Source organism: Brachyhypopomus gauderio, chromosome 1 (genome assembly GCF_052324685.1).
Source record: "Brachyhypopomus gauderio isolate BG-103 chromosome 1, BGAUD_0.2, whole genome shotgun sequence".
Lineage (NCBI taxonomy): Eukaryota > Metazoa > Chordata > Actinopteri > Gymnotiformes > Hypopomidae > Brachyhypopomus > Brachyhypopomus gauderio.
The window spans coordinates 26,428,989-26,448,486 of NC_135211.1; the positions used below are offsets into that span (position 1 = coordinate 26,428,989).

Here is a 19,498-nt window from a genome sequence, read left to right on the forward strand (position 1 = left end):
TCAGAAAAAGCCAATAAAAGGGAAACGTGGCAATCATTTTCCATAAACCATATGAGAAAAAAATCAGCTGAACATGTTTGAGTGAAGAATGCAGAAATATTACATTCAGCACGATCCAAAAACGATTTCAGCCTTTTCACTATAATAAAGGAAAGAACAGTAGCTTGCTTATTTAATTTATTATTATTTCCCCCCTTATTAATAAGGGAGGGGGTGCGCTGCCAAAAAGTTATACCACCACTAGGGTGAATCGTTCCCGTGCTGAATCCCTTTGGAGAACTCCCAAACCGCTTGGCAGATACAGAAAGAAAAAAAACACTGCGTTTTAGCTTGCGCTAAACCCGCCTTTATCTTCACACACACACACACACACACACACACACACACGCACGCGCATCAAAACCTCCCCCAAATTTCGCACCGCCCCTTCGAAATCCTCCAGGGGTAAGTAAATTCGGCACTCAGTCCCACATCGTGCTCAGTGGCATCCACCGAGGTTATCAGACAGGGCAGAAGTTCGTGAGATGAACGCGTCTCGTTCAACCAGAACATTCAGGACTGAGGCTGCATTTTAGGGGCCGCGTAGAAAAAACCCAAGGAATCAAACTCAACCCGAGTGGTTAATTTTTTCATAGCAATCCTATTTGCCTGATGGTGTTAATACGAAAACAAGACCTAAAAAGCGATTACGCGCGACACAGGGAAATAGTGACAGAGGACGTAAGATAGGCGACTGTCAAAGATATAATAAAGTTACTTCACAGTATTGTATGAGAAGGCAAAGGCTACTAATATTGACCAAGACCCGCGCCTCCTCTGACTGGATGTCCAATGATGGATTAATTGCTTTTAAAGTGATCGACTCATTTGTGCGGCCCGTTGACGAGCAGCCTCGCTCACATCGTCAGACACTTAAATAAACGCACCTCCTGTGGATTGTACACCAACTTTTGTGATTTTAATTCGGAATCAAGATGACACCGGAGTATTTGTTAAGGTCACTACTGATGCTGTTTCTAGCTCTCTTCTCGGCAAACGCGAGCAACTGGCTGTAAGTACACGATAAAGTTTCCTCATTCATTCCCTTTCAAGTGTCAGTATTGAACTTTGACGACAACTGATAATCCGGGCTGTTTATGTCAATAATGTTGAGTAAGACATTCAGCAGGCCAACATATCTATATCAGTGACTTATAGGCCAATTGTAACTTTTGTGCAAGTTTATTTATTTACTCCTGTTGCGAAGTGGGCCGGTTTGGCGAACTAAACTAGTCTAAATGTTTGTGACCTTCTTGCCAACTTTCGTGTTTGCGCCTCATACCTGCACAGCACCTCTCCGCGTTGTGAAGTCAGCACATAATACTGCACATTATAATGAACATAATACTGCACATAATAATGCACTTAATATTGCACATAATAATGCACTTAATAATGAACACAATAATGCACTTAATAATGCCATATACGCTTGACTTCTGAAAGCTCGTTTAACTTTAAGGGTACGAACAATTTCGCAATTTACAGCAGCAAATATATTAAATTGGACGGTTGTTGTTACCAAGCAAGAAGCAGACTTTCACTTAAGCAGATCTAACAGTTCTGTTTGACGGTTTGGGCAGGTAAGCAGTGAAATGAATGACAACGTATCAATACCAATCAGTTAGTCAACTCACACGACCAGCAACTTTACAGAATAGATTATTCACAAGCGACTGATTTACATATCGAGTCTCTGAACAAAACACACCTCCCCATTGACTGTTTATGATTTTCAGTTAGTTTTTGATGGCGACTGAGTGTTTTGGACTAGCTATAGGCGTGGTGAGACGAGCGGGTCTTGGGCAGGCAGAGGCATGTATGACACTCGAGGAAAACCTCTTACCTGTCTACAAAATATGATTATTCTGACACAGTAATCCGAACAGGAGCTCGTGCGCCACACCACCCCCATCACAGGACGGGCAATAGCACGCAGCTTATACCACGGTTGCTAAATCCGACACACAACAGAACAGATGTCTGATTTACCTTGTCTAAAGTCCCAGTGTCTAAAAACCCAGTCCAGAGCACCGCTACCGACTACATTTTTTAATTACAGGAATTAATTAATTTACGATAGTATAACATAACGCGCGCGCCTGCGTGTAATTAATGTTTTAAGACAGATGAATTATAACAATAGGCCCAGTAAAACACATTAACGTGCCTAGATTACATAAGACTCCGACTCGGTGCACTAATGATTTCAGGTGTATGTACATTGTCATTGTCTTATTTGTGGCCGATATGCTAGATATGAACAATCAGATACATTCAAAAGTAAGTATCTGAAAACAGAAATATTGAACCAATGATTAATATAAATGCGTACATGGGTACATTGGACACTCATGAAGACTGGAATAGCCTGCTGGACCATTCAGGCCTCTGTATATATTCCGAATAATGATTTACAGTTTGTATACGATCTAATAACGAAAGAGGCGTAAAGAATAAGTGTAAAATCCAGTTAGATGAATTGACTATGGCGGGGAGTTCAGTGAAAGGGTTAAGTGGGCCATCTAACAACATTTTCACGGCGTTACTTGATTCACTTGCACAGTTCACACAACGCATCGATTTATTTAGATTTGTAGCCTTTTGCAATCGCATTTTAAACAACATGGACGTCGAATTGTGTAAAAACAGTAACGGGATGTTTTCTACTTTTTCATGTAGATACTGTGTTGACATTGTTTACTAGCTATAATTCAGACGTTATGCAATATTCACGCTGTTCCACTTCTTGGCGCGTGACAGGGCATTTACATTGGGCAATAAAGTTCATGAGCATTTAAAACGAACGTCTTACTAAACTGAAATGTTTTTACACATTTCAAGAACCTGTGCGGAATCTCGTCCGAAGTAGTATTTATAGAAATGTAATTTATCCTAGTACTTACGTGCAGTGACCAGGTCCGGGCTATATAAGTTTTTTATAGAAATCCACCTTGATGATTTAATCTAATTTACAAAGGGACAGTCTATTGAAACAGAAAAGGAGAGTAAATATTTTACAGTATTTCCACCGCACCTTCAACTCAACGGCCATCGCCAAAAGCTGTGTGGCGAGGCCAAGTCTTTTCATTTTGGGATTTCTGCAGTATTGTTCGTGCGCGCGTCTATCAGCAGCTCTATCATATCTCTCTATGACCAAGCACTTTCTGCTGCACCTGCACGCCTCTTAGAACTTCAATAAACAGCTGGCCTCCGCGCGCACGGGAGTGAGTGAGTGAGTGTGTGTGTGTGTGTGTGTGTGTGTGTGTGTGTGTGTGTGTGTGTGTGTGTGTGTGTGTGTGTGTGTTGTGGCCTGAGAAAAGACACCATTTAGAGGCGGACAAATAAGAAGGCGCTAAATGTTATGTTATAAGGGAACATTTGACATCAGCACAAAAAACCTTATTATTGAACATATTACTGAAAGGGGCTACAAAAACACGACGTTACTAAGACGTTTAATTAATACAAAGATGTTTTAAAGTGTCATGTACCTTAGTTGCCCTGTGATATTCAAGAGTCTGTGAAGCACTCACCTCCCAAATAATACGTTTTGAAATGTATCTGAAACTGCCCAGATATCCCACACTAAACCTTATAAACTCCTGACTGACTCTGAACTATTTTTTGCACATATAAGGATTTATATTTCCCAATTGCTTACATTTAGTCATTTCTTTATATGTTAATATACCTTATATCACGTGTATTGTTGAGAAAGATTTCAATATGCAGGTAATTTTTCTTGTTTTCAAAGTGTTAAGACTTCATGAATCATGTGGGCTCATTATTTGAAATGTAAGGACCAACACCGTGTCTGACACTGCAGTTCAGAACCTGCTTCTCTTAACCACATCTATGATGACAAGGTGTCGGCGTTTGGGACTGAGATGAACATGAATGCTCTGCCCCCTCCTGATCATGAGAACGCCATGTCGGAGTGCCATGTCATGCTGCCACGGAAACAATAGAGGTTAAACTCTGAAGGACGGTCAAAAAATAGAGACACAGCTGATGAGCAACACGAGAGGAGAGCAGCTCTAATGTGAGGAGAGCAGCTCTAATGTGAGGAGAGCAGCTCTAATGTGAGGAGAGCAGCTCTAACATGAGAGGAGAACAGCTCTAATGTGAGAGGAGAGCAGCTCTAATGTGAGAGGAGAGCAGCTCTAACATGAGAGGAGAACAGCTCTAATGTGAGAGGAGAGCAGCTCTAATGTGAGAGGAGAGCAGGACCGGAGTGGGCCACTTTTTCAGCCCGGGAGATTCATGTCCAAATCTGACCCAAAATAATTTTTTCCTCCCAATCGGCCCAAACTAGAGATTGACATGAGCCGGCCCATCGGGAATCCTCCCGAATCTCCCGATTAGCCACTCCGGCTCTGGAGGAGAGCAGCTCTAACGTGAGAGGAGAGCAGATCTAACGTGAGAGGAGAGCAGATCTAATGTGAGAGGAGAGCAGCTCTAATGTGAGAGGAGAGCAGATCTAACGTGAGAGGAGAGCAGATCTAACGTGAGAGGAGAGCAGATCTAACGTGAGAGGAGAGCAGATCTAACGTGAGAGGAGAGCAGCTCTAACGTGAGAGGAGAGCAGCTCTAACGTGTGAGGAGAGCAGATCTAACATGAGAGGAGAGCAGATCTAACGTGAGAGGAGAGCAGCTCTAATGTGAGAGGAGAGCAGCTCTAACGTGAGAGGAGAGCAGATCTAACGTGAGAGGAGAGCAGATCTAACGTGAGAGGAGAGCAGGTCTAATGTGAGAGGAGAGCAGATCTAACGTGAGAGGAGAGCAGATCTAACGTGAGAGGAGAGCAGGTCTAACGTGAGAGGAGAGCAGCTCTAACATGAGAGGAGAGCAGATCTAACGTGAGAGGAGAGCAGCTCTAACGTGAGAGGAGAGCAGCTCTAACGTGAGAGGAGAGCAGCTCTAACGTGAGAGGAGAGCAGCCCTAATGTGAGAGGAGAGCAGATCTAACGTGAGAGGAGAGCAGCTCTAACGTGAGAGGAGAGCAGCTCTAACGTGAGAGGAGAGCAGATCTAACGTGAGAGGAAAGCAGCTCTAACGTGAGAGGAGAGCAGATCTAACGTGAGAGGAGAGCAGCTCTAACATGAGAGGAGAGCAGCTCTAACATGAGAGGAGAGCAGCTCTAATGTGAGAGGAGAGCAGCTCTAACGTGAAAGGAGAGCAGATCTAACGTGAGAGGAGAGCAGATCTAACGTGAGAGGAGAGCAGCTCTAACGTGAGAGGAGAGCAGCTCTAACGTGAGAGGAGAGCAGCTCTAATGTGAGAGGAGAGCAGATCTAACATGAGAGGAGAGCAGATCTAACGTGAGAGGAGAGCAGCTCTAACGTGTGAGGAGAGCAGCTCTAATGTGAGAGGAGAGCAGATCTAACATGAGAGGAGAGCAGATCTAACGTGAGAGGAGAGCAGCTCTAACGTGTGAGGAGAGCAGCTCTAATGTGAGAGGAGAGCAGCTCTAACGTGAGAGGAGAGCAGCTCTAATGTGAGAGGAGAGCAGATCTAATGTGAGAGGAGAGCAGCTCTAACGTGAGAGGAGAGCAGCCCTAATGTGAGAGGAGAGCAGATCTAACGTGAGAGGAGAGCAGCTCTAACGTGAGAGGAGAGCAGCTCTAACGTGAGAGGAGAGCAGATCTAACGTGAGAGGAGAGCAGCTCTAACGTGAGAGGAGAGCAGATCTAACGTGAGAGGAGAGCAGCTCTAACATGAGAGGAGAGCAGCTCTAACGTGAAAGGAGAGCAGATCTAACGTGAGAGGAGAGCAGCTCTAATGTGAGAGGAGAGCAGCTCTAACGTGAAAGGAGAGCAGATCTAACGTGAGAGGAGAGCAGATCTAACGTGAGAGGAGAGCAGCTCTAACGTGAGAGGAGAGCAGCTCTAATGTGAGAGGAGAGCAGATCTAACATGAGAGGAGAGCAGATCTAACGTGAGAGGAGAGCAGCTCTAACGTGTGAGGAGAGCAGCTCTAATGTGAGAGGAGAGCAGCTCTAACGTGAGAGGAGAGCAGCTCTAATGCGAGAGGAGAGCAGCTCTAACACGCCTAACGCAAATAGCCCCACTTGACAACAGGTCAATGAAGCTGCACATGGTGGATTCTCACAGACCTCCTGGGTTTCTCCATGGCCTACTCTCTGGAACCATGGCTGCTAAAATATTTCCATCCAGCTTGATCCATCAAAGGTTTCCATTTATTGGGAGAAAGTGAGAAAAGTTTTAATGACAGAAAACAGACAGAGACCTGCAAGCTTCCATGAAACAGCATGCATAGCTGTGGCCCTGACCTCTTTCATTAGACATCTGCTCTAAAAGATAAGGGTCAAGTGGGTGATTAGTATGGCATTCTTGACACATCCTTTCTAGTTAAACCACCATTTGAAACCAAATGAGGCACTCAATTTTGTTAAAAGCCTTTTTTCACTTTAACAGTTAATTTTTCCCTGAAAATAAAATAGCCATCAGAGCTGGACATAACCCTGTAGCCCATTTGGCATCCTGGCATCACCAATGTTCTATGTGATGTTCCCACTGGTCCTCCCTGATGTTCCCACTGGTCCACTGTGATGTTCCCGCTGGTCCACTGTGATGTTCTCGCTGGTCCTCCCTGATGTTCCCACTGGTCCACTGTGATGTTCCCACTGGTCCTCCGTGATGTTCTCGCTGGTCCATTGTGATGTTCCCACTGGTCCACTGTGATGTTCCCACTGGTCCTCCCTGATGTTCCCACTGGTCCACTGTGATGTTCTCGCTGGTCCACTGTGATGTTCTCGCTGGTCCACTGTGATGTTCTCGCTGGTCCTCCCTGATGTTCCCACTGGTCCACTGTGATGTTCCCACTGGTCCTCCCTGATGTTCCCACTGGTCCACTGTGATGTTCCCACTGGTCCACTGTGATGTTCCCGCTGGTCCACTGTGATGTTCCCGCTGGTCCACTGTGATGTTCTCGCTGGTCCACTGTGATGTTCCCACTGGTCCACTGTGATGTTCCCACTGGTCCACTGTGATGTTCCCACTGGTCCACTGTGATGTTCCCACTGGTCCACTGTGATGTTCTCGCTGGTCCACTGTGATGTTCCCACTGGTCCACTGTGATGTTCCCACTGGTCCACTGTGATGTTCCCACTGGTCCACTGTGATGTTCCCACTGGTCCTCCCTGATGTTCCCACTGGTCCACTGTGATGTTCCCACTGGTCCACTGTGATGTTCCCACTGGTCCTCCCTGATGTTCTCGCTGGTCCATTGTGATGTTCCCACTGGTCCTCCCTGATGTTTAAAGATGACCACATCTTTAAGTCAAATGTTTGACAAGCGACTGCAGAGGTAGCTGAGTTTTAACCATGTAACAGTTATGATCTTTTTGACCCTGCGACCCATAAACATCCATCATTTAACCTTTAACTTTGGTGCACAGGGCAGGTGCATGTAGACCTTTAACCTGCACCTTTACCCAACAGACACGAAAACTATAAAAGGAAAAGTGGATTGTTGGCATGGCTAACTGCTGCTCATGGAGATAAGACAGTTTGGGTCCTGTTCTAAGATTACATATATGGGCTCCGGTCTGATGTGATTCACTCCTCTCTCATTTTTAGCGTTTATCCAGTCTGAGCTTCTCAATAAACAAGAAGAACATGACATCACAGGGGACCATGACATCACAGGAGCGAGTTTCCCAAAATGAGTACAGTCATCACAAAGAGCATCGCTGTATACAGGATCATTTCTAGAAAAACACACGTTAATAGCTTGAGTTGCAGCTTGTCTTCTACTCAAAAACCAAACCTTCAAGACCCAGTGACTTAACACCTGCACCTTCTTCTCACATCCACAGTGTTTATCAGCTACTGTTAGTGAGAACACTGCCCCCTGCAGACGGGTCTGTTAGTGAGAACACTGCCCCCTGTAGACGGGTCTGTTAGTGAGAACACTGCCCCCTGTAGACGGGTCTGTTAGTGAGAACACTGATTGCAGATGGGTCTGTTAGTGAGAACACTGCCCGCTGTAGATGGTCTGTTAGTGAGAACATTGCCTCCTGTAGACGGGTCTGTTAGTGAGAACATTGCCCCCTGTAGATGGGTCTGTTAGTGAGAACATTGCCCCCTGTAGATGGGTCTGTTAGTGAGAACACTGCCCCCTGTAGACGGGTCTGTTAGTGAGAACATTGCCCCCTGTAGACGGTCTGTTAGTGAGAACACTGCCCCCTGTAGACGGTCTGGGGCTATAACGATGGCATTTGTTTTTGTTCCACAACAGATTTATATCAGTAATAGATTTTTGAAGATAAGCAATTCTCTAAATAATTCCCAAGGGAGAAGCAGAGACAACACTGCCCTCTAGAGTCCAAAAGATTTCCTTGGTGCTCTGTGTAGAGTCAATGTGGAGTCAATGCTGGTTCTGAACTTTTCAAAGACTAGACACTTGTGCTTGTGTCCACGTCATGTGCGGTCCTAGTGCTCCAAGCTTCAGGGTGTGCATACGTGAGGAGTGTTTGAGCAGTAAGTATGGGGAAGGCGTGGCTCTGGGACTGAAGGCAGACGCCCCCCTCATTATTGAAGATAGTCCTGGGCTGTCAGGATCGGACAGGAATCCAATTTGTAAATGTTCAGCAAACAGCATCAGGTGCAGATGCTGCATCTGGCAAGTCACGAATCTACACAAAATCAGAATCTATACGGGTAGGCGTCTCCTTCATCATCCTTGTTACAGAAGACAAATCTAAATTTGTTTTGCTCCAGTATTAGAGAAATAAGAAATGCATGTTCACTAGAACAACAGATGTATACACATCGTTACACTTCGGTGTGTTGTCATGTTTAAACGTTCAGCATTAACAGGCAGTGGTGCTGGAGTTGGAACAGTCAGGAAACTAGAGGGAAGAGCACAGAGCTGAGAAATATGTGAACATGGAATCAGGTCTGGAGGGCACGCGGCGAGCGTCTCACCCTGAGCGGCTCACGCGTCTCTGTTTGCAGAGGGCAGTCCTGGCACACTGTGTATTTACCCCCGCATATTTACAGCTGACATTTCCCCCCCCCCAAGATAGGAAATGTAAAAATAGCTGGTTTCGAGGATTTAATGCTCAAAAACGGCTCACAAGTAGGTCTGCTTCACAAGGGTTCATTTGTCTCATCTTCTTCTCCTGTCTCTCCTGTGTCTGATGTTGCTCTCCTCTCTCTTCTGTGTCTCATCCTCTTCTTCTTCTCTTTCTCTCTCTCTCTCTCTTGTGTCAGAGTTGAGTAGAGGGCCAGAGACTAGTGTTTTTAGGACCTTCACCTTTACCACACCACACTTCCCCCCCACACACACACACACACACTGTACACCCTTCCACTGTACAGTAAGCTGCACTGGGTTCTAAAACTGAGGCCGTCGTCCCTCAGAGACCAGAACAATATAATTCTACACATAAACCTGTTGCAGAGGAACAAGGGGACACTCTGCAGGGGGAACGCGCTGACCCCAGATCCCTGCACAGCTGACCCCAGCTGACCCCCTGCACAGCTGCCTTTGACCTTAAAGAGTGGAAGCTGAAAGCTGGCAGGGTGGGAGAGCAGAGCGCCCTGAACCTGCCCCGCCCCATCAGGGTAGGAGAGCAGAACACCCTGAACCTGCCCCCGCCCCATCAGGGTGGGAGAGCAGAACACCCTGAACCTGCCCTCGCCCCATCAGGGTAGGAGAGCAGAGCGCCCTGAACCTGCCCCGCCCCATCAGGGTAGGAGAGCAGAACACCCTGAACCTGCCCCGCCCCATCAGGGTGGGAGAGCAGAACACCCTGAACCTGCCCCGCCCCATCAGGGTAGGAGAGCAGAACACCCTGAACCTGCCCTCGCCCCATCAGGGTGGGAGAGCAGAACACCCTGAACCTGCCCCGCCCCATCAGGGTGGGAGAGCAGAACACCCTGAACCTGCCCTCGCCCCATCAGGGTAGGAGAGCAGAACACCCTGAACCTGCCCTCGCCCCATCAGGGTGGGAGAGCAGAACACCCTGAACCTGCCCCCGCACCATCAGGGTAGGAGAGCAGAACACCCTGAACCTGCCCTCGCCCCATCAGGGTAGGAGAGCAGAACACCCTGAACCTGCCCTCGCCCCATCAGGGTAGGAGAGCAGAACACCCTGAACCTGCCCTCGCCCCATCAGGGTGGGAGAGCAGAACACCCTGAACCTGCCCCCGCACCATCAGGGTAGGAGAGCAGAACACCCTGAACCTGCCCCCGCCCCATCAGGGTAGGAGAGCAGAACACCCTGAACCTGCCCTCGCCCCATCAGGGTGGGAGAGCAGAACACCCTGAACCTGCCCCCGCACCATCAGGGTAGGAGAGCAGAACACCCTGAACCTGCCCCCGCCCCATCAGGGTAGGAGAGCAGAACACCCTGAACCTGCCCTCGCCCCATCAGGGTAGGAGAGCAGAGCGCCCTGAACCTGCCCCGCCCCATCAGGGTAGGAGAGCAGAACACCCTGAACCTGCCCCGCCCCATCAGGGTGGGAGAGCAGAACACCCTGAACCTGCCCCGCCCCATCAGGGTAGGAGAGCAGAACACCCTGAACCTGCCCCGCCCCATCAGGGTAGGAGAGCAGAAAACCCTGAACCTGCCCCCGCCCCATCAGGGTAGGAGAGCAGAACACCCTGAACCTGCCCCCGCCCCATCAGGGTAGGAGAGCAGAACACCCTGAACCTGCCCCCGCACCATCAGGGTAGGAGAGCAGAACACCCTGAACCTGCCCCGCCCCATCAGGGTGGGAGAGCAGAACACCCTGAACCTGCCCCCGCCCCATCAGGGTGGGAGAGCAGAACACCCTGAACCTGCCCTCGCCCCATCAGCACTGAGGTCTGGATCACATTTTTTCCCACACGGAAAGGCTTCAGAACACAAGCAGAAACACTGTGCATGTGGTTTATCAGGTGTTTCTTGGGAGAGGAGGTTTTGTTATGAGTGTTTGCACTGTAGCTCCAGCTGGTGCTGATAAATCCTCCTCTCATTTCACAGAGCAGGCCCGTCTGTGGTCGTTAGAATCACACGTGTGGAGGGTGAAACCTCTGACAATGCCCTTGTGTTTGGAGACTGCAAAAGCGATTTAACCAATTGGATCACTGTACCCACACATATACCGATAAACCGGCGTTGTACCCACACGTATAAGTGCCTGTAAAGCTGTTTCACCAGCCGTGATAATTGGTGTCATAATTGAATGAAAGGTCATGTGATAGACGGACATGTGACTAGTCTGGAGGATGAGGTCATTCTGCTCATCTCGGCGAGACAGAGTCTATGGATGAGGACAGTGAGGAAGTGGTTATCAGTCCAGCTGAGTGCTCAGATGAGTGTGTTGTGGATGAGGAGGTGTGTGTGTGTGTGTGTGTGTGTGTGTGTGTGTGTGTGTGTGTGTGTGTGCCATATGCCCCAAACCTGGCCCACAAAATCCAGGCCTTTCAGCAGCACAGGATGCTGGGATACGACTCGGCCTGTGGATTCAGATAAAGGCTTTTAACTCTAGAGAAGGTCATACATCTTACAAGTGGAGGCCAAACTGGGAGAAGTTGGCAACAGGCCTCAGGACTGGAATCAAACTGGGGAATTCAACCTACTTACTGCATGACATTAAAGAACCTGTTGGCAGTTCCTGATGGACGTATACTGCATCACAAATGTGATCAAAGTGACTCCGACATCCGTTAACAAAATGCCCTTAGAGGTCAACGTAGGAGCAATATGGAGTATGTTTGAACAGTCAGAGGGAAATGGTAACTGACACACCACACATTTTATATCTGTGTCTACGCACACCCCCAATCCCCCCCCCCACACACACCCCTGCCGACCCCCGACCTCCGACGCCTTAGACCAGTCATTAAACAGCAATGCTTTCATCTGACTCAGTCCTTGCTCACGAACCCCCTGAAAAGATTTGCACTACCCAGACGTTTCTTCTTCCTCCCATTAAACTGGGAAGGACTGGGGGGGGGGGGTTGGATGGGGGGGGGGGGGGGGGGGGGGGGGGGTTTGGATGGGATCCCCTGAGAGTGTTTCTGACGAGCTCGTCAAAGCGGCCTATTTTTATAAGGTGCCGTTAAAAGGTGAGCGCTGAGCTGGCATGGTAGAATCTCCCTGACCCCAGTGCCCTGGAGGTGAGAGGTCCAGATAACCTCCAGCCATTCTGCTGGTGTTCCACGGACCTCATCTGCGGGCCAGAGCCTTCCAAGAACCTTGTAGACATTCTCCGTTGTTTATGCCTTCGATGTTTGTGCTCACCAGATGGTTAAACAAACAGATCTCCACACGGGGGTCGCCGAACTCATGGAATGAAGCTTAAGTAGATCAAGTGTTCTGTTTGGTCGGCCTCAAATTATTCACCACGCCACATTACCTCTTTCCTCTTCTCATGTTCTCCACATTTGTAGGTTCACCCAACAGAGATTTAAGGCGTTCCTTATTTATTAAAATATTACACAATCTCCAATAAAATGTTGGGGGCTGAGAATATTGTAAAACATATTAGCTTGCAGGCTGTGATGACCACGACGTCGTTTACTTTCCCAGAAGTGTTTTCCATCTATCCATACATCTCCGCGTGTTCCTAACTCCTGTGACTCTGTGTCTCTGTCTCCAAGGTACCTGGCCAAGCTCTCGTCGGTAGGAAGTATCTCAGACGAGGAAAGCTGTGAGAAGCTGCGTGGGCTAATCCAGAGGCAGGTGCAGATCTGTAAGCGCAACGTGGAGGTGATGGACGCCGTGCGGAGGGGTGCCCAGCTGGCCATCGACGAGTGTCAGTACCAGTTCCGCAACCGCCGCTGGAACTGCTCCACGCTGGAGACGGTCCCCGTCTTCGGCAAGATCGTAACGCAAGGTCAGCGCACTCCACCTACCACAGATGTGATGACCCTTTGACGCCCGCGTCTCTTTATTCATTGTTTTCTTTGCGTTTGATCTCGGAGCAGGCACTAGAGAGGCCGCCTTCGTCTACGCGATCTCTGCGGCCAGCGTGGCCGTCGCCGTGACCAGGGCCTGCAGCAGCGGCGAGCTGGAGAAGTGTGGCTGTGACCGCAACGTTCATGGTGTCAGCCCCGAGGGTACGACATCCCGCACACGACGCCTGACCGCTCAGCTCAACTCCACAGCCAAAGTCCGAAATCAGAAAGGAAATGAATAAAGCTGAATGAAGAGCTGTGAGAGACAGGCACTCCATCCTCCCCTGAGATGCTGTTTCAGCCATTAAGTGCCTCTCTGTTGCCTTAGGCTTCCAGTGGTCAGGATGCTCCGATAACATCGCATACGGAGTCGCCTTTTCCCAGTCCTTCGTGGATGTCAGGGAGAGAAGCAAAGGCCAGTCCTCCAACCGTGCCCTGATGAACCTCCATAACAACGAAGCAGGACGGAAGGTAAGACTACCGGAGACCTTCCCAGGGTCCTTAGCAAAACTAGCCAAACCTAAAACCACTTACAATTCAAATACGTTCTCTCCGCTGTTCCCTAGGCAATTCTGAGCCACATGAGAGTGGAGTGTAAATGCCACGGTGTTTCAGGCTCCTGCGAAGTGAAGACCTGCTGGAAGGCCATGCCACCCTTCCGCAAGGTGGGCAACGTCATCAAGGAGAAGTTTGATGGTGCCACAGAGGTGGAGCAGCGCAAGGTGGGGACCACCAAGGTGCTGATGCCCCGAAACTCTCAGTTCAAGCCCCACACGGATGAGGACTTGGTCTACCTAGACCCCAGCCCAGACTTCTGTGAACACGACCCCAGGACACCGGGCATGCTGGGAACCGTAGGCCGCTACTGCAACAAGACCTCAAAGGCCATCGATGGCTGCGAGCTCATGTGCTGTGGGCGGGGCTTTCACACAGAGGAGGTGGAGGTTGTGGACAGGTGCAGCTGCAAATTTCACTGGTGCTGCTATGTCAAGTGCAAACAGTGCCGTAAGATGGTGGAGATGCACACGTGTCGGTGATCCACCATGACTCCACCAGCGAAGTGTCCTCCTGCCGCCTCACTGCGCCGAGACACCAGGAGACACATGAGCCAAGACAGAAAGACGCAGACCCCCCCCCCCCCCCCCCCCCCCCCCAAGATCACTTCATATGATTGTGAAAGAACATGTCATATATGGGACACGCAAGTGTAGGGGACAACATAGAGCTTTCGGTTTATTTCAAGTCCCACTTGAGAGTATTTTTCTCTCCGTTTTTCACTTTTCTTTCATTTTACATGTTTTTCCTTTTAATTGTGGTTGGTCTCTTATTTTTGTATTTTTTTAACTTATTTGATTCAAAGAGTGAATTTTTTAATGTGACTTACTCCAAGTGGAGTGGTATTGAGTAGTGGAGAGAGGGACAATTATATGGTGGGAGGGGCTGAGAGGCGGGGCCAGACAACTAGGGCGGGGTAAATTCATGCTTTTGGCTTATTTGCCCCTGCCAACGCTGCTTTAGAATCTCATCAGGCATCATGGACATCAAGGGAGTTTCCATCTAAAACTTGTCAAGATGCAGTCCAGGTGTACGTTTGAACAATGTTGTGTCTACGATGCTAACTCAGAAAACTTTGCAACTAATGTACAGAATCATGGTGTGTATATACATACACTCCCACATACACTGATTCTGGATATTATTTGTATCATTTACACACAAACACAAATATATATAATGGACTTTCTCCTCTTTCATGGGGAATTAACCCAGGTCTAAAGAAAGAAATGTTCCAAGCGTCTTGTTTCCTGGATGTGATGTTGAGTAATCTCAGAGAGAAACCCCATCAAAGCAGCCGCTGCTGTGTTTGGAGTGTGCTCAGCTGCCTCCTCACACACACGGCCGTGGGACGTAGCCGCCACGCTCCCAGACGACGACACACCAGCTCTTCACAGGTCATCTCGCGGCAGGTGGACCAGGATGCTGTGCACAGTGGATCCAGCACTTTTAATCTCCAGACGCACATACCGCAAACACACGAACCCCAGAGCATTCCCTGTTCCATTTGACGTCATCGAGAGGGACTGAATTATTTATGACAACTATGTACAACCACCCGTAATTCCAAGTTGTTCTATAGTACAAACATAATATCCAGTATTCTAAAGACACATAGCTCTGTACAAGACTCATACACTGAAGAGGACTATTTTGCATATGAATGTATGTTTATTTGAAATATATGACATGTGAAAGATTGACAATCATTGTGTTTCTTCTCAAACTGTTGTGACAGGAAATCTTCCATGGTCAATGGTTGCCTTCAGACACAAACAGCCTATTATAAAGACACATTCTGTGGAGGAATTGACTTGACCTTTAAAAACTAAACCAAAGTCTTCACACTGTAAATCTCTGGTTGTACACAGTCTGGATTTTAATGAGTTACAGAACAGCCTCTTCACCTCTTCACAGTCCCTGGCATTACTGGATTCATAAAAGATTCATCAAGTCAAATCCCTCACAGTTCAGAAACCTTCCTCAAACCATATCCAGTGTAACCAGTGCCATTCTACCCTAGGTAACACATATCCAGTGTAACCAGTGCCATTCTACCCTAGGTAACACATATCCAGTGTAACCAGTGCCACTCTGCCATGGGTAACACATATCCAGTGTAACCAGTGCCATTCTACCCTAGGTAACACATATCCAGTGTAACCAGTGTCACTCTGCCATGGGTAACACATATCCAGTGTTAGCAGTGTCAGTCTGCCCTGGGTAACACATATCCAGTGTTAGCAGTGTCAGTCTGCCATGGGTAACACATATCCAGTGTAACCAGTGCCATTCTACCCTAGGTAACACATATCCAGTGTAACCAGTGTCACTCTGCCATGGGTAACACATATCCAGTGTTAGCAGTGTCAGTCTGCCCTGGGTAACACATATCCAGTGTTAGCAGTGTCAGTCTGCCCTGGGTAACACATATCCAGTGTTAGCAGTGTCAGTCTGCCCTGGGTAACACATATCCAGTGTTAGCAGTGTCAGTCTGCTCTGGGTAACAGATGATATGGTGAGCGTAGCCCAACCCGGACACATGCCAAGGACAATAAATATTTATAGAAACTATGTGTGGAATAATGGCAGGAATTAGGGATGTTAGCCACACATATGCACATCACAGGCGCTAAAGATGGCTTGACGCTCACCCCGGCATAACCGCGGCGTCACCGAGGGTTCAGTTGTTGCCTGCTGGGGCTTTTTATAATCGTCAAATTTTCTGCCCCCTAGGCCTGCACCTTGGGGGTGAGATGATTACTGTAGAGGAGGTGTGGCCAGTGAAGGAGGTGTGGCCAGTGACACCACATGGCTGCATATCTGTATCTGCTGAGTATGTGTACATGAGTGAAGTGAAACGGTGAAGCCCACAGCAGACACAGTGCTGGGAAATCTGGGAAAAGAAAGCGTGAAGGTGAGGACCGCGGAGCTTATGGGGTTATGCCCTCAGGAAAGGAGAAGAACAGTTGGTGAAGAAATGGGAGGAGCTTGGCTCCTCACCGAACAGCATTTAACCCATTCTGCAGGCCAAATGAGAAGAATAGAGCTCAGCGTGGTGCAGGAGAAGGGGGTGGACCTCCACACTTAGGCAACTGTGAAGCCGACGTTTATGTACTGTAGGTCATCAAATGGCCCTGGGCTTCTTCAGGCAGGATGGATAAGAACACACCTCTCACTGCTCTGAAATGACCTTCCTCAAAACAGATCCACGTTTCGACCTAACGCTGACTTTACAGCGTTAGGTACATGTAGCACAAAAAAACATCTCAAGAGCACGTGGTTCTCAGAACTACTTTTATAGTCTTGATTTTATAGCCCACGATCCTTTGGCAGGCAGAATGAAAACTGCCATATTTCTGTGACACAGACGAGACAAAAGAATTGCAAAAGAATCTTGATAATTCCAGAGCATCCTGTGGACGTCCTCGTGCAGAAGACATGCAGCATCAATACGGTGGCGTGTGCTGCAAGACAGAGCGGACGGAAACCGCGTTAACCACTTTGCTGCTAGGTTGAGACTTTTCTAGAAAAAAAGCTAATAAAACACTTGCGTAACCCTGAAGTTAGAAGTCACTAGACCCCAGTTTGTGTGTGTGTGTGTGTGTGTGTGTGTGTGTGTATGTGTGTATATTTGTGTATGAATAGACCTGAAATGTGCTAGAGGGAGTCTTCACTTTGAGAAATACAATCCTGTCAACAGAACGGTCCTGTCACCACCTCTTTGATGGAAATACCACACAGTAATTTAATATTTGTAGAGGCTTTTCCTGGGACATAACATAATTATCAAGCTACAATTCAATAAAGAGGCCCAGAGATCTGGGGCTTCAGCCTTTCAGCTACTTTTAATATGACTTTGGTCTCTGGAGTCGGCACGGACAATGTTGTTTGGTTAGGGGAGGACACGCGAGTGTTTGGTTAGGGGAGGACACGCGAGTGTTTGGTTAGGGGAGGACACGCGAGTGTTTGGTTAGGGGAGGACACGCGAGTGTTTGGTTAGGGGAGGACACGCGAGTGTTTGGTTAGGGGAGGACACGCGAGTGTTTGGTTAGGGGAGGACACGCGAGTGTTTGGTTAGGGGAGGACACGCGAGTGTTTGGTTAGGGGAGGACACGCGAGTGTTTGGTTAGGGGAGGACACGCGAGTGTTTGGTTAGGGGAGGACACGCGAGTGTTTGGTTAGGGGAGGACACGCGAGTGTTTGGTTAGGGGAGGACACGCGAGTGTTTGGTTAGGGGAGGACACACGAGTGTTTGGTTAGGGGAGGACACACGAGTGTTTGGTTAGGGGAGGACACACGAGTGTTTGGTTAGGGGAGGACACGCGAGTGTTTGGTTAGGGGAGGACACGCGAGTGTTTGGTTAGGGGAGGACACGCGAGTGTTTGGTTAGGGGAGGACACACGAGTGTTTGGTTAGGGGAGGACACACGAGTGTTTGGTTAGGGGAGGACACACGAGTGTTTGGGCAACCGGCTGCCTGCAGAACTTAAGCTGGAATTCCAGAGGGCTGCGCACAAACGCTCCCCTGCGCACAAACGCTCCCCTGCGCACAAACGCTCCCCTGCGCACAAACGCTCCCCTGCGCACAAACGCTCCCCTGCTCACAAACGCTCCCCTGCGCACAAACGCTCCCCTGCTCACAAACGCTCCCCTGCTCACACAAGTATCTGAAAGGCAAAAACAATCCAGATTTAATGGCCCTCCCTGAGAGTCTGTGTTCACCACGGCACATCTCCCACCTGCCCCGGTCAAACACGAGCACAAACAACGACCAGGTGATCTCCTCTCCGTCAGATCCTATCAGGACAAACAACTAACGTAGTTTTGCAAGTTGCTCTGGATAAGAGTGTCTGCTAGATGCCTCGAATGTAAACTACAAACCAATCACGTTAGCACAATTAACGTGAAGTGGGTGCGTTATCAAAGCAGCTCAACATGAGGCTGAGTGCTACGAGGAGTTAGTGTGTGCTCTACCCGAGTTAGATGAGAGGACATCACGAGTCACAGGTTCGCAGGGTTAATACCGCGACTGAAACAGAGTAAGGACAAAGAAACCTGAAGTGCGTCCCTCTGTCCGCCCAAGCCTGCTTCAACACTCGCAGATCTCCACCAACATACTTCTCATATTAAAAGAAAACAAGTTACACAAATGAGACAGATGGTTCTTGTTTGTCATGACAGTTGCTGTACCCCCCCCCCCCCCCCCCAGCCCCTGTTTTCGTGTCTGGGTAGAAGCTTCAGGTTGTGCAACATGTGACAGGAGCCCTCCGTAAACACCAGCCCTGCAGCTCCGAGCGCCTTGCCTTGGTCTGAAAGGTCAGACTTCTGTTACCACAATGTGCGTTTCTTGCCGGAAATCTCCCCAGCTTTCCTAAGTCCCAAACACACAGGTGCACGGACGTCCAGTGCAGCGGTGCAGGGATGGCATCAGAGACCTTTTTCTTCTTCTAGACCTCTTTCTTCTTCAAAGTTCTAGAACTGTCTTCTAGAAAAGCACAACATCCTGAGACGTGTGGGATTATGAATGCTGACTAGAGGAGCCTGTGTGTGGTAAAAGACACTTTTAATCCTCCTCCATTCTCAACCTGCCCTGTTGGACCGCGTCCCAGCTGACTGCCGGTGTGGAGTTTCTGTGCAGACATTGTGCTGTCTCACTCGGGCAAACTTACTTCTAATGTTTCTGTGCCATAAAGACCACAAACCTCAAATTTTGCCCCATCAGAGACAATAGTGGTAAAGTGAACGACGTTGCAAAACATTAGCGTCACGATCATTAACGTCACCACTGTTCTCTCATCTTCCACAGAAAGAGAAAGAGGAAAATATCTGACCGTGGGCGTTTTGAATGATTCGAGCGGAATTTCAAGTCAAGGCGGGCCCCTGATGTCGCTAGGGTGCCCCTCTGCGCGCAGTATTGTTTTAGTGCGAACCGCAAGAATTCTTCCACAATGCCTCATCCGTCAAGAAGTGATATATGAGGCCTT

General features: G+C 48.6%; 1 protein-coding gene across 1 annotated transcript; it reads left to right on the plus strand.

The window, feature by feature from the left end:
* Positions 1 to 452: 452 nt before the first annotated feature.
* wnt4 (wingless-type MMTV integration site family, member 4) lies at positions 453 to 15,320 on the plus strand. Its single transcript, XM_077006213.1, has 5 exons — positions 453 to 1,051; positions 12,661 to 12,896; positions 12,988 to 13,119; positions 13,286 to 13,428; positions 13,524 to 15,320. Exons 1-5 carry the CDS (start codon positions 975 to 977, stop codon positions 13,992 to 13,994), a joined length of 1,059 nt encoding a protein of 352 aa, XP_076862328.1. The 5' UTR covers positions 453 to 974; the 3' UTR covers positions 13,995 to 15,320.
* Positions 15,321 to 19,498: the final 4,178 nt, after the last annotated feature.

What these genes read in the sequence shown, in the direction of transcription:
- wnt4 (XM_077006213.1), top strand. Translation starts at nt 975, where the DNA reads ATGACACCGGAGTATTTGTTAAGGTCACTACTGATGCTGTTTCTAGCT. An exon ending in GCAAACGCGAGCAACTGGCT is followed by an intron (nt 1,052 to 12,660) that starts GTAAGTACACGA and finishes TCTGTCTCCAAG; the next exon opens with GTACCTGGCCAAGCTCTCGT. An exon ending in ACAACGAAGCAGGACGGAAG is followed by an intron (nt 13,429 to 13,523) that starts GTAAGACTACCG and finishes GCTGTTCCCTAG; the next exon opens with GCAATTCTGAGCCACATGAG.